This window comes from Microtus pennsylvanicus, chromosome 7 (assembly GCF_037038515.1).
Source record: "Microtus pennsylvanicus isolate mMicPen1 chromosome 7, mMicPen1.hap1, whole genome shotgun sequence".
Classification (NCBI taxonomy): Eukaryota; Metazoa; Chordata; class Mammalia; order Rodentia; family Cricetidae; genus Microtus; species Microtus pennsylvanicus.
In genome coordinates, this window is record NC_134585.1 from 54530885 (window position 1) to 54558675 (window position 27791).

The following is a 27791-nucleotide window of genomic DNA, read 5'->3' on the forward strand; positions in this document are numbered from 1 at the left end:
CACACTAAGAGTAAGCACAGTGCTGGAGGGCACATGAAGCACCAGGGCAGAGCAAGGAGAGGGGTCCCCCTCTCGGCAGAGTCGCTACAGCCTTGGGAGCCACAAAGCATGCACTAACACCTGTGGGATTCAGAGCTGTTCACCTTGGACCCCAAGAAAGAATGCATTACTCGTATAGCCTATATGATATAGAGTTCACCCTACTGTACCAAATCTTTCTGTCCTTCCATCTTGTTACCTAATGGAGAGCTGGTCTCTTTTCTGGAGGGATGATGTAGATCTGATACAAAGTTATACTAAAATGTACCTGTCGCTCTCAAGTTTCTTACTATGCCTTTACATCCATTACAAAGCAAGTACTTATTTATTAGGCAAACACATAGAAGTTTTATCCCCACCCCTAGAATGAAATTTCCTTTGCTTTAACTCTGAGCCTTCAGATGGCTTCTCTTGAGTAATATAAGAATATATAAGAATATAAATTACCTTTGCCAACAATGGGCATGCATAACGTGTCCACAGCTACCAGTGTGTGTTCCGCAAGACAGATCAGGGTGCATGAATAATGGATCATATTTTTCTGCATTACAAAACAAAGATATAAAAAACAAAATAAAACTCTAAGCATTTAACTTTTCTATGATCAACGTGGACCCTTAGGTTTGTGAAGACCTGGGTGAGGAAGTGCTAATTTACTCTGACTTTAGATAGCACCAATCTAGGCAAGACTCTGGTAACTAAAAATCGAGAATCTTGTAATTCTCAATGCCTGTGGAAGACAACAGCCCTGACTGTGATGTGAGGTTGAAAGTGCATTAGATAACTGGCCCTCCATACCACAAGCCAGCCCTGTGTCTGTGGTGTCAATAGAAGGTGGACCAAAACGTGCAGGGAACCCTCCACACCACAAGCTGTGTCTGTGGTGTTCACAGAAGGCGGACCAAAACGTGCAGGGAACCCTCCACACCACAAGCTGTGTCTGTGGTGTTCACAGAAGGCGGACCAAAACGTGCAGGGAACCCTCCACACCACAAGCTGTGTCTGTGGTGTTCACAGAAGGCAGACCAAAACGTGCAGGGAACCCTCCACACCACAAGCTGTGTCTGTGGTGTTCACAGAAGGCGGACCAAAATGTCCAGGGAACCCTCCACAGGGGCTCACATACCCTCCTTATGTCCGTCATCTCTCGTTACACAGCATCAAAACTGTAATCTAGAGATCAAGTACTAGAAGATTCACCAAGACTGCATGCAAATCCTATGCATTTGAGCAGGGTTTCCCCTCCTCAATGCAACGGAGGGACGAAAGCTAGACCCGCACTCCCAGCAAGCAAGTGTTCAGCCCCTCAGCTCCCTCCCTAGTACTATACCATCTTATACAGGGACTTGAGCACCTAGGTAACAAAGGATCATGAAGCTTTGGTTGCTGAGAGACTCCAGTTCCCCATCATGCCTCATGCCCTGAGCTCAGAGAAGAAATTCTGAGGAATGTGTTAAGACACAGTCTCATACTATAGGCCTGTCTGGCCTTGAACTCAGAGCTATCCTCTGGCCTCAGCCTCTGAGTACAGGGATCACAGATGTGAATCATGAAGCCTGGCATGGAGGCTGCTTGTATCTTGTCAGTGAAACTGGGTTAAAATAGAATAAAAAGCTAGAACTTACCTGGATCCTGAATGAATTTAGTTCTGTCTTTTGACAGCACAGTTGATCTCTGAACAAATGCTGCCAAGACCATTGCCTTGCTTTCCATAGTAACTTCTTGCTCCTCTTGGCACAATATGCAGGTGACCAACTGTCTCTGTTCAGGAACCTGTGTCTGTGCTGGGCCCAATGCTGTGAGTGCTGTATCTGAAACCAGAGGGCTGCAATAAAAAGGTTATAAGGACACTGAGTGAGTTGAAGCAGTTTCTCTGTAATCATTAGTGACAGATTCCGGGCAGACACATGTTGAACCCATGACTTTTATAACACTAAGTAGTAAGAAAGAGTCTTTCATGTGCTTCAACACAACCTCTTAGAGCCATCTGCCTGCAGCACATACCAGTGTTCAATCTTTCATGAACATACTCTAGGTAGATACACACATTACCCAGAGTTAGAGATTTCTTTGTGTGCATATGCATATGTGTGTGGGGGCCGCAGGTCAACCCCAGGTGGCAGGACCTCTCACTGGCCTGGGGTTTGCTGACGAGGTTAGGCTGCCTGGCCATCGCCTCCAGGAACAGCCCATTTCTACCTCTCCAGCACTGGGATTACAAAACCATGCGCCAGCTTTAGCTCTGGGAGAAAACTCAGATCCATGTTTGTTTGGTACACAGTTACTGGCTAATCTTGGGCTATTTCTGTTTCTAGAAGTGAACGTCTTTTAATGGAGACCACCACTTCTACTCCATTACAACAGGATTAAAAGCATATCAAACAACTAACGATCGAGTCTTCTACTTCATCACAACAGGATTAAAAGCATACCAAACAACTAATGATCGAGTCTTTTTTTTAAATTAATTAATTAATTTATTTATTAAGGATTTCTGCCTCCTCCCCGCAACCGCCTCCCATTTCCCTCCCCCTCCCCCATCAAGTCCCCCTCCCTCATCTGCTCGAAGAGCAATCAGGGTTCCCTGACCTGTGGGAAGCCCAAGGACCGCCCACCTCTATCCAGGTCTCCTAAGGTGAGCATCCAAACTGCCTAGGCTCCCCCAAAGCCAGTACGTGCAGTAGGATCAAAAACCCACTGTGATTGTTCCTGAGTTCTCAGTATTCCTCATTGTCCTCTATGTTCAGCTAGTCCGGATTTATCCCATGCTTTTTCAGACCCAGGCCAGCAGGCCTTGGTGAGTTCCCGAAAGAACATCCCCATTGTCTCAGTGTGTGGGTGCACCCCTTGCGGTCCTTAAGTCATTATTTTGCTTACTCGCTGTCAAGAGCGGCAGAGGCAGAGGCATCCAGCTCTGTTGTCTCCTGGAAGAGTTCTTTGTTCTCGTCAATAAAGTTCCGCTGCATCGCAGACATCTGGGCCATGACCTTCTCCCGGCGCAGTCTAGCAATCTCTGCTTTCCTTTTCCTCTCTGCTTTGTCTCTCGAGCTCTGGAAAGATGCTCAGTTAGTCTGTCAGAGATTACAGTCTTTCCCCTAAGCAAAGCATCTGTACTTTAGTAAGAGCCACTCCATCATCTTCTTATTTAAATGCAAGAATCGATCTAAGGTACTCAGGGAAAGGACAAACTAGAATATTGCTACAGGTTATAATATATGCATCTTTTGGAATTTAACTTTCATAAATGGTATCAACTACTGCCTTATTGCAGAGAAACCTAATTTTTTCATACTAACCTGCTAAAAGTTTTTGTATTATTAGTTTATCTTTTTTTTTTTTTTTTTGAGACACGGTTTCAATATGTTTCAGCTTTGGCTGGTCTGAATGAGTCACATACACTAGAATAGCCTCGAACTCAGAGATTCACCTGCTTCTGCTTCCTGAGTGCTGGGGCTAATGGGATATGCTGGCATGCCTGGCTCTAACTTGCTTTTTTGGTTGTTTTTTTCAAGATTGGGTTTCTCTGCATATCCTTGGTTGTCCTGGAACTCGCTCTGTAGACCAAGCTGGCCTAGAACTCAGAGATCCACCTATCTTTGCTTCCCAAGTGCTGGGATTAAAGGTGTGCGTCATCACCACCTGGCTTAGCTTCTTTTTACTACCTCTTCCATTATGGTTCCTTCTGCCTCTGCCACAGGACTGGTGGATGAACTCTCTCTTATCTTCTTAATTGCATTAAACATCTGAAAAAAAAAAACCCTCTATTATCCTGAAGAGACATTATTACAAATAACAAGTATTTAATGTTTCTCACAAGCCGCAAAGCAATGTGGAAATGTTACCTTTAGCAACCACCTAATCATGTCTTTGTGGGCTTCCAGGGAGGGAGCATTCTGCAACGTCTCCAGCATAGCTAGGATGCTTGGGGAGTTATTTGGTGCATCACCAGGTCCTGAGAAAAAGAAACAGAAGGCACAAAACCAGCTCATACTTGACAGCTCTCACTCCTGCAGAAGAGAATTGACTACCACACTGCTGCCTGTCCTTTAACATACTCACACTGACTGTGCGTGTCTGTGAGTGCACATGGAAACCAGAGGCCAGCTGCTTTGCTGTTGCTCTTTACCTTATTTTTGAGACAGGCTCCCATCCTGGGCCTGGAGTTCAGTGATTGGCTAGACTAGCTAGCTACCCAGTCCCTGGGATCCACCCTCTGGAAACTGACACCTTATAGCAATGAGAGAATTAATGGATTCAGAGAGATTTTTTTGTATGGTTATTGGAAAACACAAGCATCACAGCCAAAGGAGGCAGAAGGAAGGATGTGAACTCATGGGGAAAACGCCATTAGACAGAATGCAGAAGGGCTGGTACCTATGAAAAGCAAAGCATATATGCAGTGGGCAGAGGCAGCTTCTCCCTCTGCTCTTATGCATGCATGGGAGCAAAGAAAGAAACCAGACGTGTCATGACAAACAGGACTGGCTGTGCCTTAATCTACTGCTCTTTCAGCCAGCAACTGCGACTCTGAAGTTAACTTCAGAAGGTTTGCTTCTCTCCCAGCTGCTCACACTGCAGCCTGATGGGAATTCTGTGCCCATACACAATGGCTCTGATGCTCTCTCTCACTAAATCTCTATCATTCTAGCTATAATACAGCTTGAGATCAAAGGCTGGGATGAAAACCTGGTAGCCCAGAGAGGATGAGTAGCAACTGCTAACCTCTCTCCTTGCTGGACGCTGCCAAAACAAAAAAGCCACTCCACTCCAAATCCCCTCCCCCATTACTCCTGGTGCATCTCTCTGTCTTTTCCAGATACCCTCTGATGCTCTAGGGTTACTTTCTATCAACTAGTTGCTAATTCAGACTCCTGGCCCAAAGTTAATTTTATTTAATTAATGCAAATGCTAACTCGGGGTTCACTGTGTGATCAAATATCCACCAACATAGGACCACTTCTTGGTTCTTCCTACCCTTTTCTTGCAGAGCAATAAAACATTCTCACCATCATTTAAAAGAAAGAAGTTACAGAAATAGTCCTTTCAACCCAGAGTTCCTACATTCCCATCCCAGCACCATGAGTTCACCCATAAACACCCTAGTAAATGGCTGATGATGAGCTAGGCAGGAAAGGCACAAGTTGAGCCTGATCATCTTTGGGAGCCAAGAGAAACACAGAAACTGAATGTGTGGGCTACCATGGGCAGAAAATGGCACAATCTGATCCAAAAACCATGACTGACTATATACAATCCACAAGATAGATTTTTAAAAATCCTCAACAATACAGATTCATAGTTGCAACCTACAAGAGTAACAGAATGAGTGCTTATTCTAAAAATGTATTTTCAAGTATTGGCCAAGCAGTGGAGGTGCACGCCTTTAATCTCAGCATTTGGGAGGCAGAGGCTGGCAGATCTCTGAGTTTGAGGCCAGCCTGATCTACAGGATAGCCAAGAAACCCTGTTTAGGGGAGGAAGATGGGAAGAAAGGAATGAAGTATTGCCAGGTGTGGTGGCACACACCTTTAATCCCAGGCCCTTGGGATTAAAGCACTCTGTGCTTTGAGGCCAGCCTGGTCTACAAAGCAAGTTCCAGAATAGCTAGTACAAACTATAAAACCTATCTTAAAAAAACCAAAAAAACCCCCAAAAAACAAAACAAATGAACTATTAAACCAGGCACAGTGGTACACTCTATTAACGGCAGCACTCAGGATGCAAAAGCAGGTGGGTCTCTGTGAGTCTGCGGTCAGCCTGGACCACCCAGTCAGCCCAATCAGCCTGGTCTATACAAAACCAGTCAGGCTTACATAGTGGGCCTCTGCCTCAATAAATAAATAAATACACATAAAAAACAAATATACCAAGTATTAAGTGGTGAAGTCCAGGGGTATGTATATGGGTGTTACTACACAAGTCCTTCAGCTTCTATTATATGTGTATGTATGGATATCACACCACAGCTAACATGTAAACATACACATCTTGAAAAAAACCCGTTAGTGTATGTATGTGTTACTGAGGCTTGAACTCAGGATTGCTGGAAAAATTTTAAAACAAAAAGTCACAAAAGAACATCTCCCTGGCCTTTTAAAAAGTCACATAATTCAAAAATAAGCAGCAACAACAAAAAATCAAATTACTTTATATAAAGCTAGAATCCAATCCCCTCCAGCAAACCTTTCAATCTTGAACGCTGTAGAAACTGCCACCCCCCATGTTTTTGTAAGCTAATAGCAATAACATAAAGATGAAATGCTTTGTTTCTCCTAGAGGTAATTATATCTGTGACACCAATTTCATATAGGGACCACACAGTAAATGACTCCTCTGGCAGCCTCTGTATCAAGTTCATGTGAGCCTCAGAAGGCTGAGCAGTGAACTGTCACAAGTTTTCAAGTTAATAACTCTGTGAATTAACATTTGTGAACTCTAGCATGCACAGACCCCAAGTATTTTTGTTAGGATCTAGTGACACCACCATCTAGATGTGGTATCTCTAGTACACAGTCCCAAAGAGTTCTTTCCACCGGGATCTAATATAGTATCATTTCAGACGGACAAGGCAGCCCCCGACATCTCAACTCAGTACAAGCCATTTGGAGCAGTTATGAGCCACTAGGCAAGCACAGGGGGAACAGGGCGGCCACACGTACTCGAGATCTTCTGAGTGAAGGTGAACGTCTCCACGTGCCCTTCCACGGCATTCTCCAGGTGCTGCTTTTCCTCTTGGAGGGCCATCCCAATCAGATGCAGCACCTGAAGCACAAATGCTCATGTTTAGAAAACAAAAAATCCAAAACACAAATATTTAAAAAAGGATAAACATATTTACTGTTGAAAAATGGCAAACCATACACTAAACATGATAAAAACAAATCTCAATTGTTTATTCAGTCAAAGGGGTCAAGTTTATATCCTAATAGAGAATTCCTGGCAAAGAAAAACAAAATTTCCCATTTCAGCTGGGAAGAGGTGAAGTGTAATTTTTTTTTTTTTTTTGAGACAGGGTTTCTCTGTAGCTTTTGGAGCCTGTCCTGGAACTAGGTCTTGTAGACCAGGCTGGCCTTGAACTCACAGAGATCCACCTGCCTGTTCCCCAACCCCCCCCCCCCCCAGTGCTGGGATTAAAGGTGTAAATGAGTAAAGCGACAGCTGCTCATTGAGCGTGTGTGGGTCAGCTAACTGGAGACTGTCATCAAAGCTGTAAAGTAGAGCTGGCTCTGCACAGGCCACCTTAGTCACAGGAACCTAAGGATCCACGCCCAGCGCCTTTATCTGTGCATTACGGATGCTGAAGAGCTAAAGGTTCCTGAAATGAGTAACGTCTGACAGTGTCTACACGCTGTCATGTCCCAGACTGTGCAAAAGGTGGGATCAGGAGACTGAGACAGGCTGGCTAATGGGACCCAGTTAACCATAACCACCCGGTATAAAAGTACCAGCAGGCACAGAGTTCATCAGAGACAAGGAGAAGGTAATAAAACATCACATGGTCCTCATTTTTCTCTTTATTGAGACGGACTGTTCTTTAGCTACAGAAAACTCAAATACATAGACCTACCCTTTGTAGCATAGACTCCGACCAGGCAGATCCATGGTGCTCTATAGCCCACCGCAGTATTGTTCCCATGATGTATAACATGACATCAGACTGTAAAAGGTTAACCAGACTTGCAAATAAGGGGCAGAATGGAGGCAAAGCCGGAGGAGGAAGTGCTAGGAACAAAGTAGAACATGTTTAAAGGAACCATTTCTCACTAGGTAGCCCTGGCTGTTCTGGAACTTGCTATGCAGACCAGGCTAGCCTGACACCCAGAGAGTCTCCGTGCTTCGGCCTGCTCTGCATGGGACAGAGGTGTGAGTCCCCCCGCACCTGGTTTGTTAGGTACTTTTGATGGGCTCCATTATGAGACGTTTACTACCAAGTATCTTTTAGCTGTATTCTCAACGTTAGCCAAATGTACAAGGATAGCCATATATTAAAAAAAGAAAGAAAAACATAACCCCAGCTGTACACAGAGTTCTCTTATATCCAGCAATGCCTTAAGAGCTCCTTAAAACCGCTGACTACACAGTGACCTGGCACAGACTCCCGTCTCTATTGGTGCGTGTGTTCACGTGTGTGGAGGCCAGAGGTTGATATGGGTTGTTTTCCTTGATTACTTTGTGAAATGTTATACACCACGGCAGGATCTATTGATGTCTGGCTAGTCTAGCTAGATGATTTGCTCTGGGGCATCCCGTCTTTGTTGGCCTCCTGCTTGCTGAGATGTAAGGTGGACCACCAAAATCTACTCAGTTTTCTTCCTTCTTATTTATTTTTTATGTGCATTTGTGTTTTGCGTGCTTGTTTTGTAGGTCTGTGTGAGGGTGTTTGTTGGTTCCTCTGGTTACAGATAGTTGTGAGCTGCCATGTGGATGCTGGGAATTGAACCAGGGTCCTCTGGAAGAATAGCCGTCTCTCCAGCCCCATTCCCCCATGTCTATTTTTGTCTTCTGGAGATCTGAACTCTGGTCTTTAAGCTTGTGCAGTAAATGCATGGCCTGCTGACTCATGTGCTGTGTTCATGGGTCATCTTTCCTTCCTGTCTGAGATGGCTGGGAGGCAGGAAAGCGGTCAAGGGACTGGACTGAAGAGGGCTGAAAAACTTCCCTACCCTGAAACCCTTCTCAAAGCACAAGAAGCACCACGCGGAACAAAAGGAGTGGAGGAAGGACTGATGCGTCTGCAGGCATATGGGGTATACCAGGCCAGCTCAGTCATTTCCGGATGTCTGGGGAGGGAGTACCATCTTAACACTACTGCACTCATTCTTCCTCAGAACAGGAGAAAGGTCACACGAAAGCTAATTCTTACATCTCCCTCCCTGCCAAGGGTGATCACTGTGGCTAACAGAAAACAATGTTTTGTTAGTGAGAGACTGATGTGAACTTTTGGAAATAAGATTAAATACCTGTATCTTCCCTGTTTTGTCTTTTCAGTTTCCGTTGGGCTTCTTCTGCCTAATGAAAGACAAGAATTACAATACAGAACATTAGCATCTGTTTTCAAACCCTGTCCCTTGAAGGCTAGGGACCCACAGGCAGGAGCTGCTGTGTGCTGACTGGATAGATGGCTTCTACCTCCCCCACCACTCATGTATCACGGATAACTCTTTTTGTCAGTTAAAAAGAGTCCTCACACGTGTTCTTTAAGATGGGGGGAACAGGTACAAACTGGAAACTTAGGCTTGAATGCTATGAACTGTATGAGAGCAGAATAAAAACTTCACAGTAATTTTGGTTTTTAACACCATTTATTGAAAAAGTATGTTAAAAGAAGACTGTAAGCCAGTTGTGGTGACGCACGCCATGCTAGTAGGATTTGCTGAAGGAGGCAGAGACAGGAGGACCACGAGTTTTAGTCCAGCCTGGGATACACATTTAAAAAAAAAAAAAAGTGCAGTCGGGCGGTGGTGGCGCACGCCTTTAATCCCAGCACTTGGGCAGAGGCAGGCGGATCTCTGTGAGTTCGAGACCAGCCTGGTCTACAAGAGCTAGTTCCAGGACATGCTCCAAAAAAAAAAAAAAAAAAACCACAGAAAAAACCAAAAAAAAAAAAAAAAAAAAGTGTAAAAATGTCAGTCTTTGGAATGATTAAAAAAAACTGCGTAAAAGCCAAAATGCCTATCATATAGGACCAATTGTGAATATGTGTCAAATGGGCTAGATGATCCTGATATAAGCTGAAAATGTGTTTTCAGAAGTCGAGAACAATGAACTGGGGATGTACTTCAGTGGTAGAGAGCTTGTTAGCACATGCGAAGTCCTGGGTTTAAGCCCAGCACAGACAGATGAATAAATAAGCAAATAAAGTCAGGTGTGTTAATCTTACTCACCTACACCCAGACAGCGTGGGGAAGACCTGACCATGTGAGCCTAGTGGCCCTGCTGCTTGTGCCTTTCTAGTGCATGGAAGGCAGCAGAAGCCTGCTGTTTATAAGGAAACCGGACCCAGCACTTCCTCCCACACTGAGCTCCCGCCTACCTTGGACTGCTCTGCCCTGGAGAAGTGATAGAAATACAGGTTGAACTCCCTGGCACACTCTGGCTTCAGCTCATACATGCCTCGTCCTGTCAGCCCAGGTTTCCTATGGGGGAAGAACATTATTAGCAAAGCCACACCTACCAGGAGCCTTAGATGTCCTAGTAAGACTGGAGCTCACACATTTGCTTTTTTAGGGTGTCAAGCTGAAGCTGTTCTGTATCCAGCACCTCCACCCTGAGCTGGTCCTAGCTACAGAAGTGATGTGATGGAGACGACTCAAGTCCAACAGCACAGGCTTCAAAGCTGAAGCATCTCTAAGCCTCTGAACACCACTACGCACGGTGTTAACTTTTCTGTTTTAACATGCAATATGGTTTAAAAACTTTTATAGGACAAATTCCATTAAAACATCTGTGTGAAATAACACGCTACAGGAAGAACACTCAACAGGGAGAAAGTATTTGCCATATATTTAATATAGTGAGAATCAATGTTTCGATCATATATAAAAATGCTTAAACAGTAAGATGGGGATGGATGGCTGGGAAGGAAATTACACAAAGGTGTCACGATCTACAAACAGTCAAGAAACACAAGATACTCTACCTCACTGGCTGCATAATGTAACTGGAAGCAAGGCAACAAATCCAACCATTTACTATACAGAATTATAGAAGTGCACCAGGCTGGGGGAGGAGGCCAGCAAGTCCTAAGTTTAGTTCAAAGCAACACCATCTCCCTTCCCCCAACATGAGTAAGTACATACACATTCAAGTGTTGACAAAGTGCAGGAGTGTAAACTGTTCATCAGGACATACACCTTGCTTTCCTTTCTTCAAAGAGATGCTCTGCTCGTCAAGATAAAGAAAGATGCCCACGATACACACTACCTGCTTTGATACTAGGAACATCTGGGCAGTAAAGACCTTAGAGGAGGCAAGGAGACCCCTCTGCTGCTCTACTGGCCGAGCAAGGTCTGATCCTAAGAAACACCAATGAGAAGCCTAGTCCAGAATTAAAACTTGAAAAGGCCCGCCACTCTTGAAGGGACAGTTTCACCCTCTGTTTCATCAAAACAAACACATTAAAAAAAAGTGATTACAGAGCCTGGAAAGACAGCTCAGCGAGAAAAGGCATTTGCCGCTAAGCCTGACAGCCTGAGTTCCATCCCAGAAAAGCTTATCCTAAAAGAGAACTGACTTCCAAGCTGTTCTTTGACTTCTATTATGTGATGCTGAAGTAAACACAGGTGCACAAAAAATAAATAAATGTTAAAAAAATGAAAACTTCATAAAATATGACATAAACTCACTTGAAATGGGCAACGGTCTCAATGACGCTCTCCATGCCAGTCTCCTTGTTTTCCTAAAGAAGCAAGAAACAGCATGCTCAGCAGACGGATGGCAACTGCGGCACTCTGGGCAGTGGGCTAGCCTGGTCTAGTATGAGTCCCCAACACCACCATCAGGGACCAAAGGTCAGGATGATGTGACTGAACAAGGCCAGTCAAATCAATCAGGACCCAAACTGCAGAGCCCTGGGACTGTGTAAAGTAAGTTCAAAGGTTTGACCTATTTCAACTCTGGCAGAACACACTGAAGAGGGGGCAAGAGATGGTTCAGCAGTTACTAGCATCTATTGTTTGTCCAGAGGACCCACACTAGGTGGTTCACAAGCATCCACCTCTAGGGGATCCAATACCTTCTTCTGGGCTCTTTGGGCACCTGCACTCACAGGTGGACACACACACACACACAGACACTCCCATAAAACTTGAAAACAAACAGCAGAGTCAATGAAAATAAAGGCCTCTCAGCTATAGAAGCTGAAAGTCTGAAAAGCCCATGGCTGAAAATTAGGTGGCTGAAGACTAATGGCCCCGGGAGGAAAAACAATTCTAATTCAACCTAGGACTGTCCTTGTCCACATGACTTTAGTCACTTCAATGAGACGTGACTCTTCCACCAGGCTGTGGGGATGCACACTTTAATTCCAGCTCTGGGGAGGCAGAGGCCAGCCTGGGCCACACAAGGAAACTCTGCCTCAAAAAAACCGAAGTCAGGAAAACAAAACAAAAAAACCCAAAAACAAAAGACAAACAACTCTTCTGGGGCCTGAGAAAGAAAAAGCTCTGAGAAACTTGAGTCTACTCAACTCAAGTGAGCGGGGAGTTCACGCCTCCCTTAATACATCAATACATTAGGTGGGAAGTATTATGTGTAACCATGGCAAGTTCTGAAAGACCGGAAAATGCCCTGCTCTAGTGGACAAAACAACGTAGCTCTAAGAAGCATATTCTTTAGTGTTCACTCTAACTCTGCTCTGCTTTCTGCTCAGGGTTCCCAATATTTTCCTTTTTAGTTACTTCTAGCAATTCCACTCACTGGAGTTACCCACATCTCAGAACTGTAGCTTGTAGGGCTGCGGGGAAGTGCACACGCCGTGGGTGGGGAAGCTGACTATCTTTCTTTTAAAAACTGTGGCACTTACATCTTCAGGCAGAGACTTCACCAGTTCGCTGTGAGCCATAGGTTTGATGCTGAGCTGATGGATAATCTCCCGCTTGATTTCATCTGTGGCGCTCACCTGTCCAACCCCAGGACTAAATCTTTCTCCTGTCCAAAACAAAAAGGCAGATGGACACATTTTACAGACCTATGACACTTATGTGATATATGCTTTTAGTTCCTGCAACGAAATACACTCCCCTGTCTGAGTCACTCTGCTGTGGGAAAGTAATGACTGGTGTGGTGGGGAGCAAAGGCGAGAGCAGTTCCCAGCACACTAGAATGTCACGTGACTTGAGGGTTGCTGGCTGCTTTGGAGAAGGATGAGAAAGAGAGAGGGCCTCAGCAGTAGTCAAGGCTTTTGCCCTATGCTTCTCTGGTGGCAAGGAGGGAGCCCCCTTTCTACTTCTGCCTAGGGCCAGGCAAGGTTTCACCTTGAGCCCTCTTCCTTAGCTTCATTCCTGTCTGCTGGATTTGCTACTTTATGACCAAAGAGGTCTGAAACAGCAGGTGAATGACAAAGCATAAGGGATAAAAGAACTGGGAAAATAAGGGAGGGTCCTAGAGACATGGACGTCTGTGAGCCAAGGTCTTTAGTAACTGCAATTACCACCTTCGGGGTCCAGAAGCCATTTATACCAAGAACCACAGAGAGAAACAACAAATTAAGATTTAAGCACCAGCAGCTCTGCTTACTACCCAGTTCCTAGATAGCACAGGCCCAGCACCCTCCCCCAATAGTCTTTCAGGTCATTCCACTTCAGCCATTGCATCCTTTCTTCTTCCACTCCCTTCTCAGAACTCACCGACAAGCATGATGATGAGGTACAGCATCTCTTCTATCAGAGTGTTGTTCTGCTGAACAACATCCTGCAGGAAGGCAAGTTCAGAGGTGAGAACACGGTCCCTTGATGATGACCACATCCCGACAGCACAGGCTTCTTTAGCGTGTGGAGTCTTGTGATAAAGGTTCTTACCTTATGGGTAACCTCTGAACTGAACCTTTTCCCATAGTCAGGTGTGCTGAAGATCTGGTAGAGTTCAAAGCGGCTCAGCATGATCATCAGGAAGTGATTTGGATCCATCATGGAGACACCTGTCTTTTTGTTTGTTTGGGAGAAAGGAGAAGAGGAAGGTCAGAAGGGACGTTCACTGTTAGAGGTTTCCCTCTGCACAAGAAAACACAGCTTATTTGGCCGCCAATTCTAAGGCAAGTTGGATGTTTGCTTAGCCATAGACCCTACATGGTATGGCTGACAAGAGGGGACAGGAATTTAGTTGGTCAAACAATCTACACAAATAATGTGCCCTATAACCTAACCCCCCAACAACAACTGCATGAGCTATCCCAGTCTCTGTCAGTTCACAGGACACTCTCCTATCAGGGCTCACTGCCTGCTAGGAACTGAGAGAAATACCAACTAAGCTTCCAGTTTGTAAATACATATACCACTATTGAGACCTCCTGCTGTGGAATATTCCTTTATACTGTGTGAAGATGTGTCACTGTGATTGGATTGATAAGAAGTCAAATGGCCAAGAGCGAGGCAGGAGGTATATATAGCAGAGACTTCTGGGCAGAGAGAGCTCTAGGAAGAGAAAGGTGGCGTCACCAGCCGGTTGCAGAGAGAGAGGAAGACATGCAGGAGAGGTAAAAGCCCACATGGCAACAGGTAGATGATTAGAAATGGGCTAATTTAATTTGTAAGAGCTAGTGGAACAAGCCTAAGCCAGAGGCCAAGCTTTCATAATTAATGTGTCTCCAGGTTGTTTTGAGCTGGTGGCCCAAAGAAAAATCCATCTATAATCTCCCACCTTCTCTTTTGTGATAAGCACTCTATTACACAAAACAAAAGCTTTTATATTAATTTAATTTTCTTTTAATGCCATTAAAAAATTCTAAATCAAACTGAAATCTCAATAGCTAGGAACTGAACTAGAGTCCTCTGGAAGAGCAACCAGTGCTGGACCATCTCCACAGCCTGTAACACTCTTGCTGTTGTTACTATCATTAGTCTTTTTGAGACAAAGTCTCGCTATGTAATCAGGCTGGCCTTGAATTCACAAGGATCTGCCTGTCTCTGACCCCCAAGCGCTGGGACTAAAGGTATGAGTCACTAAGCCAGTCTATTTTATTAAAAAAAAAAGTTTCTCTGTGTGTGTGTCTGCCATGTGAGTGTTGTGCCTACAGAGACCAGAGAGATATTAGATGCAGGTGGTTGTGAGGGGCCTGATCTAGGTGTTGGGGATAGAATCCAGGTTCTTTGGAAGAACAGGAAAAGCTCTTAAGCACTGAGCTGTCTTCCCAGCCAGGGTTTCTGATTTTAGCAACTGGGGAGATTCCCCAAGGCAGTAAGCTTGACAGGCAGGAGGCTATAGAACACACAGGCCATATCTAGCACGCTTAGCCTGACAGCTCTGGAAATCAGGTGCAAACACTGTACAGGCTGGTGGCCTGGTGTGGGAAGTGTTAGGACAGGGCAGGCAGGAGTCAGAAGTATGGGAAGGAGTTTTAAGAGACTGTCTCAGTGGAAGCAAAGACCAAAACTCACCGCACCCCGCAGTCAGGGTTTTAACTCATTACCTGAAGCATCACTATGTCTTTGTCGAACATCTCCCGTCTGCATTTCACATTATGGTAGTAATAGATCTACAAACAATAATTATAAATATAATTAATTAACTAATAATTAATCATAAAAGTTAAATAAACTTTGATGGGTATAGCTTCCTGATCATTGCCTCACTGGGTTTGTTAAGCACAAGTGTGTGCCTCTCTGCTTACATGGATCTGGCTGAGTTTTTAGTTATCACTATCCTAGCACAAATAAACCAACTAGAGGTTGGTTTCCTGTCAACCTGACACAAGCTAAGGTCACATGGGAAGAGGGAACCTCAATTGAGAAAATGTCTTGGTAAGTCTAGCCTGTGGGCAAGTCTGTAGGTGTTCTCTCCATTATGATTGATGTGGGAAGGCCCAGCCACGGCAAGGAGTGGCCCTGTTGGTTGCGTGGCTTTGGGTTGTATATCAAGCTAAGCAGTGTCCTCCAGAGTTGCTGATTCAGTTCCTGCCCTAACTTACCCTTCGTGAACTGTAAGATGATGGAGCACCCACCCAAAGCTACTTTGGGTTATGGTGTTTATCACAGCAGTAAAAAGCAAATTAGGCCAATGTGGATGTCAGGGACTGAACTCAGATCACCAGGTTTGGCTGCAAGTGCTCTCACCACTGAGTCTGCCCACACTCTGGGCAGTGGAGCAAGTGAAACACAGTTTAGATTTTACTGTTCAGCTTTGCCTTAAAGACTGTTTCTAGTAAACATTAAGACCACTGTTACTCATTTCCACTTTCCCTGATGAAATATAAGACATCTAAGAAACCTTAGCTTACTTTGAATTTTTCTAACAATTCAACACAGGTAATACAGACTAAACCCTTTTTTTAAAAAAGACTTATTTGTGTGTGTGTGTGGGGGGGTACATGTGTGGGGTACACTCATAAGTCAAAAGAGGGTGTCAGAGGGCTGGAGAGATGGCTCAGCAGTTAAGAGCATTGCCTGCTCTTCCAAAGGTCCTGAGTTCAATTCCCAGCAACCACATGGTGGCTCACAACCACCTGTAATGAGATTTGGTGCCCTCTTCTGGTCTGCAGGGATACAGGCAGGCAGAGTACTGTGTACATAATAAATAAATAAAATTAAAAAAAAAAGAGGGTGTCAGAGCCCTTGGAGCTGTAGTTACAGAGGTGGTGAATAACCTGTCATGGGTGCTGGGGATTAAACCCAGGTCCTCTGCAAGAGCAACAAGCACTCTTAACTGCTGAACCATCTCTCTAGACTCCAGAGTCAAAACTTTCAATGTCCATTTAAAACTATACAAGGTTTATCATAAAAGTTAATGAATGGAATCAAAACATCACAGAACTAAAAAAACAACAAAAGTCACTTACCTGGTTTACTAATGAGAAGCCATTTCTTCTCCACATCCCAGCATGCACTTGTGCACATAAGACAAGACATCTAAGAGGATGCTCTATCAACATGGGTGGGCTCAGTTCACTCTGTGTGTTAAAAAAACAAAAACAAAAAAATCCACCTTGTTAAAATTTGCATAAGGAAAGGCGGTTAACAGGAAAGCTTACAAAATACTATGCTATATCTACGCTAAGATATATCTGTGTGACAATTTTGTGTTAATTTAGCTAGATTATTTATGGCCGGCCTAATCTAGCTGGAACTGAGAGGCATTCTTTATATTTTAGTAAAGTTTGAAAATGGGAAATTATTCTCTGATGTGGATGGGGCCCATCATCTCAAATGGAGGCTGTAGAAAAGGTGGGTTTTGCCAGGCGGTGGTGGCGCACGCCTTTAATCCCAGCACTCGGGAGGCAGAGGCAGGCAGATCTCTGTGAGTTCGAGGCCAGCCTGGCCTACAAGAGCTAGTTCCAGGACAGGAACCAAAAGCTACAGAGAAACCCTGTCAGGAGGGTTTCTCTGTGGGGGTGTACACGCGTTGCGGTGCATGTGTGGAGGTCAGAGGAAAGCCTCTGGTATCAGTTCTTGCCTTCCACCTTGGCTAGGGCAGGTGCTACTGGCTGCTGTGACCTGGGCACATCCCTGTTTCTTCTGTCTTTGTATGTACTGATGCAAACAGCTTGTCCTCGTTCTGTGCACAGAAGCCATTTCATCCAATGAGCCACCTCCCCAGCCCCAAAAGTGTGCTCTTTGAAGAAGGAATTCTGACTTCACAAAGGACTCTGCACTTGTGACTACAATGCCAACTATCTTCTGGGCTCTCCACTGTGCCAGGATGCTCACCGAGACTCATTTCCAAGTCTATAAATACATGAGGCAAACCCTTAAAACAGTTCCTTACTCCTGCGCGCGTGCGCGCGCACACACACACACACACACACACACACACACACATTTCAACACACCCCTATTGTTTCTCTTCTCTGGAGAACCCACATTAATAAAAGTTTGTTTCAATTTGGTTTCAAACATAATATAATAACTAGATGTTCTTATTAATGTTGAAGCCACTTACCAGAGGCAGGAGCTCGGGGAATTTATATGCCACTTCACTTCTGCTTAATAACACATGCAAACCTGCATGGAGAAGAAACAGAAACGCATTTCTATAGTAAAACTAATGTTTACTAGACTCAATGATCACCCAACTTCACTATTTAACTTTTGAAAAAAAAGTTTGGGAATGCATCAGATTGCAAATTAAATTATAAAATATAATGTATCTATAAATAAAGCTTTTCAACAAATCTACATTAGACGCAGTTAGAACTCATCTTCATTAATACTGCTGACATTTTAGAAGTAAATACTGGATGTACAGACACAGCCAAAACAGCTCAACAGCAATCAAAGCAATGATACACATTATGCCAATGTAGAGGTATCTCCTGGGCCATGGGCTTCGTTCTTGCTGGAAGCTGAGATCCTTCTGGCAACTGAACAGAGAAACTGGCTCTGACTGACCCATGGTCTGTGCTGACCTTGACCTCAGAATTAAGTTCCTTAGAATTTCCAGTTTAGAGTTGACATGGGATTTCCCTCTGTATGCTGTGAATACACACTGGTGATTAAAGAACCTGCCTTGGCCTGTTGATAGGGCAGAACTTAGGTAGGTGGGGAAAACTAAACTGAATGCTGGGAGAAAGAAGGGCGGAGTCAGAGAGAAGCCATGTAGTCCTACTGTAGACAGATGGTAGAACCTTGCCAGTAGGCCACGAACCTCATGGTAAGATATAAAATAATGGAGATGGGTTAATTCTAGATGTAAGAGCTAGCTAAAAATATGCTTAAGTAATTGGTAAAGCAGTTTTAAATAATATAATTTCTGTGTGATTATTTCGGGGCTAAGTGGTCAGGAACCAACAAGTGGCCTCTCTCCCTCCAACACAGAGTCAAAACCAATTTACTTCCTACCCATGAGAGGAACACTTTTAGCTCATAGGCCATTCCAAAGGCTACTGTTTAGACCATTCCCTTGACAGACAGCATTTATCAGTATTTACCAGTCCCCATTCAAGTCTTTGAGAGCCTTCCTTCACTGCAGGCCGTTCCTAGTAACCTGTTAATAGTGACTGCTGAAGCACCACCAGCACCGTCTCCACCTTGTCTGGGAACTGTGTTTTGTTTTGTTTGGAGCAGACTCTTGCTCTGTAGCCCCAGTCTCAGACCTGTGCTCAGTCCTCTTGCCTCTGCCTCTCAAGTGCTGAGGTCACTGGCATGCGCCACCAAGCCAGCTATATGGACTGTTTATTTTACTTTCTATTCTGACTACAAACAGCCAGGGCAGACCTCGCGTAACACTGGGAGATGAATGCTCCCAGATACTCACAGCACAGACTTCAGGGAGGGAAGACATAGGCAGAAGTTAGTGCATTTCTGGGCTTTTAGCTTTCTCACGGGAGTAATTATTACCCTCAGCTTCTACCCAGATACCCAGGTTTTGGAAGGATATGAAGTGGTAAGTCACTGAGTTGAAGGGACCGACGTTTTCCCCCCTCTCGTCTAACACTTAACCAAGAGTTCTCAGTTGCAGAAAACAAACCTGGGATAAACAAGTTATAGGAAGGAGAGAAATTTCCCCTACAACCAGAACTTTATCTCCTCTATCCTTCTGTCTCTCTTTATTCATTCTTTCCCTTCTTCCTTCCCTTTCTCTCTCTTGTTACTTTGGCACAGGGTCACTCTGTAGTGCAGGCTAGGCTTGAACTCACTGTAGGCCAGGCTAAGCTGGAACTCACGGCAACTCTTCTGCGGAGTCCTGGGATCACAGGTGTCAGCCAGTGTCCACAGCTGCCGTACTATTTCACTGGTCAATGTCTACAAATAAAAGCCTCACATGCCTCAGTTTTGTGATCTCAGCCTACAACCTGATGGCCCTGTCCTAGAGCCTGGCAGGATGTGGAGGGCTAGCAGCCAGAGATGTGGTGATGCCCTAAGAGGCACTTCAGAACGAAAGGGGTCATCAGTACTTGACCCCGTGACATGAACATCATCAATGAGGGATGGATACCCTCAACAAGGCCATGATCTATCACAGGAGTTGACTCCGTAATTAATAACCCCTTCAGCACACATTTAAGGAAGTCATGGTGCGGATCCTCCAGTCTCTCTGAAAAGTACAGAAACAAGTGAAGAGCACTCTTACATCACAGCAAAACGCTGCTGGGCCACAGTCACTAATCACAGTGATGGGAAGCAGGAAGCCACTATTTTCTGAGTTAAGAATGAACTAAAAGGAGGTTGGAGAGATGGATCAGTGGTTAAGAGCACTGGATGCTCTTCCAGAGGACCCCAGCATCCACATGGCTGCTCACAACTGTTTTTAACTCCAGTTCTAGGGGATCGGGCATCCTCACACACACATTTATGCAGGCAAAACACCAATGCACATAAAATAAGAATAAATTATAAAAAAAAGAAAAGAATGAGCTAAAGGGAACAGTTTGAGTAGGATAAGATATCCAGAATCAAGAGATCTCGAAGCAATGTTGTGAGGGTCCCGCTAGGAGAACTAGGTGCATACACAGCCTCTGGATGCTGCAAGGTGTCTGTTTTAGGTAGTGTAGTGACTGTAAGTGGCTTATAAAACAGCCTGACATCAATAAAGGCATTCACTTATAATATTCTGCTTAAAAGGTTATTGATCAATGAGCAAGAAAGAGCTTAGAGAAAAGCTATGGTGGTTTTGATTTATTAGCAGTGGCTTTGAAGTGAGTGACTGGCATGATTTGTCAGAACTGTGAGCTTAGTCACTAGGATGTGGATGCCACAGTGATGTCAGAGTAAGGCCTGCCCTGCAGTACAATGTTATGGGATGCGATGCCCAAATACCTCAAAACGCCAGCTTGGCTTCAATCTTGGACACCAAGGACTCGTTACGCCTCAGCCCTCCCATCTATGGACCAAGTTTCATAACTTCTGCTTCATAGCAGAACAACCAGATCGGCGAACACATGTAAAACTCTCAGGATAATGCCTAGCACACAACAGGTATTTAGAAACACCACAGTCATTTGAGAGAACTTTAGGGTTCTTTTTTTTAGGGAAGATGCTTTACCTGCAAGCAAGCGAGAAATTGGGAGGTGAATGCTAACTTTTTCTTGGGAAACACAGTATCTGATAGTTTCCACTGAGTGTCCAGAAATACTGAGTGTGATTGGCTGTTCCCCATCAGTAAAACCACCATGACACTGCATCAACACAGCGAGGCATTTCTTGTAAGCTTCAATTAACACTGTTTCCTAAAAAAGAGGGTTTGTAACATAAGTTACCCAAAAGACCGAGTTGCTACAACATTGACTTAGCACCTCAAATTCCAAGACAGGTAAGTATCTCAATATGGACCAAATATAATATGGACCAAACCAAATTCAGTCGTCCCTCCCAGAATGGCTCCCTTTCTGCCACTGTCCTCTGCCCAATGGATGACATCACTTATCAATAAAGCTGTGGAAATCTAGACGTTACCAGTAATGTCCTTTACCCCAGTTCATGCTTTCTAGTCTATCATCAAAGTGGCAGCTTTCTCTTCTCAGTCTCTCTCAAAGCTAGCTGCTCTCTCCTTCTCCAGTAACTCAAAGACACCGGCAACCATTTCTCTGATAAACTCCCTGCTTCAACTCTTGGTCCATTCATCCATTCTCAACAAAGAGTAATTTTACAGACACAAACTGGACCATGTAACTGTTAGGTACACCCAAACAGCAGCCTCCCACTTCAGCTAGACTCCAAGGTCCTGATATCAGGCAGTCCTGCCCATCCCTGTCCCTGTCCCCTCTCCAGATTCCTGGTAGCTTCTCAAAGCTCCTAGGCCTCTCATCACACAGAATGATACATTTGGCCTCTGAATCAGAAACCCCTTTTCTCTATCCAGCAGGTTTTCATACAATGTTCAAGTCTCATGGACGCTCTCTGACCCTCTGACTTTCACAGGTTCTTATCGATGAGGGAAGGCTGAAATTTTAAGTTACAGGATAAATGTGACTTAATGTGCAAAAGTAAGCTTATTCTTGGATAAATGTATCCACTATTTTATACACTTACTGTCTAGGGAGGATTATGGGGAAAATGAACATAATTACATAAGAGTATACACGATTACCTTCCTGATTTTTTTTAACATACACTTCAAAATTTGAGCTTTTGATAGTTATTTAATGTATAGGTGGAAGTGGAAGTGTGCTGTTTCTGAGCTCAGCTGTACAAATATTTCTCCAAATCTCTTATTTTCACTCAAGCGTCTGTCTACCCACTGTTTCTCACAGTTTCTACCACCAGAAGGAACTCACATCCAAAGCGCACCAATCCTGCACCATGGAAATCACATGTGTTAGCTTCATTTGCAGCGTGAAGGCGGCTTCCCACTCCGGCTCCATTTCAATGTGCTGTCCTACTTGACGCGTGATCGGATCCATTCCCTTAGAAACCAGAAAGGGTTTGTAAGAGTAAAAACTAGTGTTTTTTCTCACAGAGAAACCCAAGGAGCAATGCATAAGAAATATAAATTTATTACAGAGACTATTCAAATAATGTAAGCTTTTAAGCAAGGAGTGTCAAGAAAAAAATTTAAGAAATTCAATAAATCTCCTTAAAATTGATTCAATCATTTTTTTCATGTATGCTTGAGACAGGGTCTCCTTAAGCAGACTGGCTGGCCTGGAAGACATGATCACTCTGCCTTGGCTTCTTGAATGCTGGGATTGTAGCTATCTGTCACCATACCTCTCCAGGATTTATGTGCCAGTGGTGGCTGAACCCAGGGTGCCGCATATACTAAGCACTTGCTTCAGCAGCGTTCCATGCTCAGCCCTTGACAGGCCTTACAACTACACTACACAGTTATGCGAGAAGATGGGTTATATACTCACTAATGTGTAGTCAAAGCTCAGAGTGCCAGAATGAAAACAAATAGCCTTTCATAAAAAAGAGTGCAATTTTTTTTTAAGGAATAGCTAAGCTATCCTGGAGTATAAGAATCACTAACAGAGAATACAGAACACCTCCGACATTTCAAAGGGAGTGCCTTCTCACACAGCTCTTCCTGAAGTGTTTTAGGGAGTCTCCTGTCTCTGAATTGCTTCCATGCTCTTTGTCTCTACGTCTAGATTCTGATTTGCACACAAAGAGACCAGTGAGGAAAACGGTCTGGACTGTACTATGTACAGATCCCACTAAGAGGAAAAGCAACTGTAGAAACACTGAAAATAAAACACAGGCCAGAGAGACGGCTCAGTGGGCAGCAGAGCCTGGTACTAACCTGAACACCAGAGTCACCTTGAGACCCACATTGTAGAAGGAGAACTGACTGCCATGAGCTGTCTGTTGACCTCCACAGGTGTGCTATGGCATCCATGCACAGCAAGTACGTGTGCGTGTGCACACACACACACACGCACGCACCAAAAAAACCTCCTCTTTGCAACAGAAAATAAATCAGAGGCTGGGAGTTTATCAAGAGCTAGGCTTAGTGGTAGAATGCCTGCCTACTGTCTGGGCACAGGGTCCTGAGTTTGTCACCAAGCATGCAAAAACACTAGTTTTTCAAATGAACTTAAGTACACTAGCAAAATAACCACGGAAAAGGACTTGCAAACTCTCAAAAAGCAGTACTAATGAGAACCCAAACACCTTTTTTTTTTTAAATTAAAAACTTCTTTGTGCCTGTTCTGCTTGCACACAGTGGTGCACCATGTGCATGCAGTGCCCAGGGTGACCAGAAGAGGGCACCGGATCCCCTGGAACTGGAGCTCCTGATAGTTTAGAGCTGTCAAGCAGATGGATGGTGGGAATTGATCCTGGTCCTCTGGAAGAGGAGAAGCCAGTGCTGCTGAGCCATCATTCCAGCCCCAAACAAGACATCTTTTTAAAAAAAAGAAAACAACTTATTTTTGCTGTGGGTTCTGGGGACAGATCTCATGCCCTCTGGCTTCTGCAATAAACATTCCTCTAAACTGAGCCTCCTCACTGGTCCACTGAAACTGAAATGAGGGATGGGGAAGCTTACAGGAACGTGTTCACACAGAAATAAGTTCGGTTTATACATACCTGCATGCATCTCAGTAATTCCAAAAAGGCATCGAACCCTTCTAAGAACTTCTGCCTCAGCTCATCTGACCACTCAGTTGGTTTGCTAATCAATACATACCTACATAGACAACAGTGGCAGTGAACACAGAAATACCAGCATTGTACAAGCTATAATTTGTGTGGAAATGAAAGAAACACTTACTTGAGATCTAAGATAAGGCTCTGAACTCTCCTGAACTTGAAGGCTTGAAGGGCAGTGTAGCGTTCAAATTGGAATCTACCCTGGGCATCTCGTTGTTTCAAATGGTCCATGAAAGCCTTAATGATAACAGTCATCAGGTTCTCTTCCGTGATGAGCATTCGGGCCTAAAACAGTTCATCACAGAGGATGGCAATCAAAACCTGTACCCCAGGGAACTAAGAGCCATTACTAGTTTAGCGCCCACACTTTAAACTTGCTCAACACCAGTAACTCAGCTCAAGTGCACTACCGGGTCGCTCTGAAGATTTAGCTCTAGTTTATGTGTATGAGCATTTGTCCACATTGTGTATGTGCAGCACGGGTGAGTAGTGTCCAAGGTCAAAAGATGGCACAACAGCATTAACTTTTCTTTAAATGAGACATTTACATACACTATACAATAAGTATGGGTACTTATTGTGGGGTCCAGAGGTTAAAATCACCACCACTGATTATCTCAAGTTCAGTATGAAACTGTACTTTCTCTCTCTCTCTCTCTCTCTCTCTCTCTCTCTCTCTCTCTCTCTCTCTCAATCAGCTGACATTGGTTTCTGCTTTTCTGACTTTAGGAAGTGTAAGGTCTGTAGGGATAAGTCCCGCCCCTTAGGGGGCGTGTTCGCCTCGGGCTAATGTCTGCCTATAAATTGGGCGAGCGTGCTCCGAGCTGTCGCTTCTACTTTCCTGGTCTCCGCGGGAACGGTGGTTCTGTAAGTCTATTTCTACATTAAAACTATATATATATTTTTACAAACGGTCTGCATTCGTTTACGCCGCTACATTTTGGCGCCCCACGTTGGGCGCCATTTGTTGAAGGACCTGCGGGCCGCTTCCCGAAACCCAGCTCCCGGCTGCCTGGCTTATGCCCCGAAATAATTACACGGACACTGTATATTTTTAAACACTGCTCTGGCCCATTCCTATCTAGCCTATTCTAGGCTAACTCTCACATATTAATTTAGCCCATTTCTAATCATCTGTGTAGCGCCCCTAGGTGCGCTTACCAGGAAGATTCTAGCCTAAGTCCATCCTGGGTCGGAGCTTCATAGCGTGCGTCTTCCCTGGAGCAGGTAGCATGGCGTCTCTCCTGCGTCTGCTCTGGAGAGGAGAGCTGTCGAGTCTGACCTCACTTCCTCTTCCTCCCGGCATTCTGTTCTGTTTACTCCACCCACCTAAGGGTGGGCCTATCCAATGGGCCTAGCAGTTTCTTTATTGCTTAGCCAATGAAATCAACAGATTGATACATGACACTCCCACATCAAAGGTCTGCTAGCTCCTGAGGTCTGCCATCCAAACACAAACTGATAGGAGATTTCTGCCTTCTTCCAGAGCTGGTATCTAATACCTACCTACCCACAAGTGTGGATAATGTTAAATCCATACGTATGGATATATACGACCACAGAGAACATGCTATCAACTACCATTCTGCTCTTCAGTTTTCACTTGATAGAAACCGACACAGAGATTATCCTGTAGCATCTCACACAGTTTCTCTTTCTTTTTAACACCATCAGGCACACTCTGCTCTCACATTTAGCCAGGTCTGGACTGCTGTCATTTACAGTTTTTTGGTATGTGCTATTAAAAAAGACATCACAAATACCCACTATGTAAAATGGCAAAGTAACTCCCTGCAAGTGGAATCGCCCAGAGGGAGTACAGTCTAAGATTGACAGCATCACCAACCTCCTCCCAGAAAAGGCTCACCGAGCCCCACACCCATCCAGTACATGAGCCTTTTCAGTCGCTCTACTGCTCGCTACACAGTTTAATCTTCATCTTCTGTGGTAAAGTCAAAATGTGGGAGTCACAGTAAATTTAGACCTTCTAACTTAGCTAGGGAAAATTAAAGGTGTAAGAACGGCAAAGAATTCTCCAGGGAAGACTATGGTCGAGTCTGAGGAGCCACAAGTACACACAGGTTCCCAGGAAGGCGAGCTTTTCCTGCTTGCTGCCTTGACTAGGAAGTTAAGGAAAGCAGAGGCAATCCCACCGGGCGACACACGGCTGCGCAGCACCGGCGAGAGGCGTGAGAACGGAAGCTTAGTGGACACAACACCACTGGGGTGGGCAGTCTCACAGCCAAGGCACCAGTCGTTCTGGCTAATGCTAGAGACGGCTGGGTCTAAAATGCAGGAGGCACATTCTCTAAGGCTACAGAGAATGCTTTCAGTCCTTGCATTGGAACTTTGTCCAAATTGCTGCTAACTTTCCAAGAGAGCTGTCATCATTAAACACTGGTTACTACACAGCCACTGCAACTGTGATTATAGACCCACCACTTGATGCACAGGCCTACAATCCCACTTGCTTTATAAACATTATCACTCCATAACTTGGTTATTTTTTTGTAATTCATATTAAAATTTGCACCACCAGAGTTAGCCAACATCTTATAACATGTTCACAATAGGCTACAAAGTCCCCTGTAAGACTGAATAAAAGTAATGTTTCAGGGACATGCTCTGGTTAAACTCAACGCCACAGGATCCAATCAGGAGAATACTGACTGGGGCAGTGAAGAAAGTCACTGGAGGCCGGGTGGCGGAGGCTCACACTTTTAATCCCAGCACTCCCGAGACAGAGGCAGGCCCAATGATCTTCCTCCCAGCTCCAGCCAGAGCTGGGATACAAGCTGGGTCCTACTGCTTTCACAGCAAGCACTTCTATCCAGTGAGCCATTGTTAGCTCTAATGTTCCTGTCAAGTGGTGCCTGAACCTGCCAGGCTGATTCTAAGAAGGCAATTTCTTCAAGTACGAGGACTCTAGATTTCAGAACCTGAATCATGACAGCCCCAGGCTGAGACATGTCTGCCAAGCCAAGAGAGACAGTAGGTCGTGGCTAACCAAATGAAAAAGGCCCACAGATTTGCTCCAGACAACAGCCGGCAGTGGAGGCTGTGATGAGTCTGAATATCCTATTTATCCGCACCTCCCAGTAGGCATCATGGGCTTAATATTGAGTGATGTAGGAGTAAATACATACACCTACATCAAAGATCTGTCTAGAAATTCCACTTAATTACAAGTTAGAAACTCCAGAGCCATCTTATACATAACCCTCAATTCCAAATCTCAGTAGTCATGAAAGCCACCGTCCTTCAGCCAGGTCTGCAGATGTGACAAAAGGCAGCTCTCAAAATCCCTACATCCACTGGGAACTGCAGCTCAGCGCATAGTCTCCTCTGGACTGCTGCTTTAACTTCTTTTACTTTAAATATTAATGAATGAATGAGTGTGTGTGTGCTGTGCTCCACCATGTGCACAGGGATTAGTGGACAACCTGCAGGGCTCGGTCTCTTCTCCTTCCACCTGTAGCCTCAGGCTTGTCCCTAGGTACAGGCTTAGCAGCAAACGGTTTTGCCAGCTGTGCCGTCCCATTTTACACAGCCTCACTGCATTAAGTTCTAGGTAAGTTCTCCAGATTCGCTTTACTGCCTTCCTCTAATTTATTCCCCATCTTGCAAATAGCAGTCTTTTCAAATCACAAGTGTAGGACTGGAGCTATAGCTCAATGGTAGAGTGAGCTCGCCTAGCATGTGTGAGGCCCTGAGTACACTCACACACATGTACTCATATGCACACACGCACACACATGATAAGTGAAAATCCAGTGGTCCAAGTGTCTCTCGTGCTCTAAGATAAACACACGATCCCTGACTGGGCCTGCAGCAGCGTCCATTAATGAGCAGGTCACTGAAGATAGTCTTTGCTAGATACTTTCCTTTTGATTTTTTGGAGACACAGCTCTCTGTGTAACAGTCCTGGATGTTCTAGAACTGGATCTGTTGACCAGGCTGGCATTTAATGCACAGAGATCTGCCTGCCTCTATCTCCTGAGTGCTGGGATTAAAGGTGTGCACCACCACTGCCCAGCTAGCAAATATTTCTTAACAAAAAGAAGTGACTTC

The 27791-nt window shown here is 44.7% G+C and overlaps 1 protein-coding gene across 2 annotated transcripts in view; it reads right to left on the reverse strand.

Annotated features, from left to right (window-relative positions):
* Ubr2 (ubiquitin protein ligase E3 component n-recognin 2) overlaps positions 1–27791 on the reverse strand; it is an 80326-nt gene that overhangs the window by 23409 nt on the left and 29126 nt on the right. For both annotated transcript variants that reach the window (XM_075980825.1, XM_075980826.1), the window contains exons 12-31: positions 23842–24005; positions 23658–23757; positions 21902–22030; positions 20671–20854; positions 17629–17690; positions 16529–16639; positions 15164–15229; positions 13557–13679; positions 13386–13449; positions 12563–12687; positions 11385–11437; positions 10073–10175; positions 9000–9048; positions 7607–7761; positions 6699–6801; positions 3882–3991; positions 3702–3782; positions 2917–3089; positions 1665–1864; positions 487–580 (exon numbers count right to left, since the gene is read on the reverse strand). In XM_075980825.1, the coding sequence (XP_075836940.1) occupies positions 487–580; positions 1665–1864; positions 2917–3089; positions 3702–3782; positions 3882–3991; positions 6699–6801; positions 7607–7761; positions 9000–9048; positions 10073–10175; positions 11385–11437; positions 12563–12687; positions 13386–13449; positions 13557–13679; positions 15164–15229; positions 16529–16639; positions 17629–17690; positions 20671–20854; positions 21902–22030; positions 23658–23757; positions 23842–24005 (2249 nt within the window). The remainder of the gene's footprint in view (positions 1–486; positions 581–1664; positions 1865–2916; positions 3090–3701; positions 3783–3881; positions 3992–6698; positions 6802–7606; positions 7762–8999; positions 9049–10072; positions 10176–11384; positions 11438–12562; positions 12688–13385; positions 13450–13556; positions 13680–15163; positions 15230–16528; positions 16640–17628; positions 17691–20670; positions 20855–21901; positions 22031–23657; positions 23758–23841; positions 24006–27791) is intronic.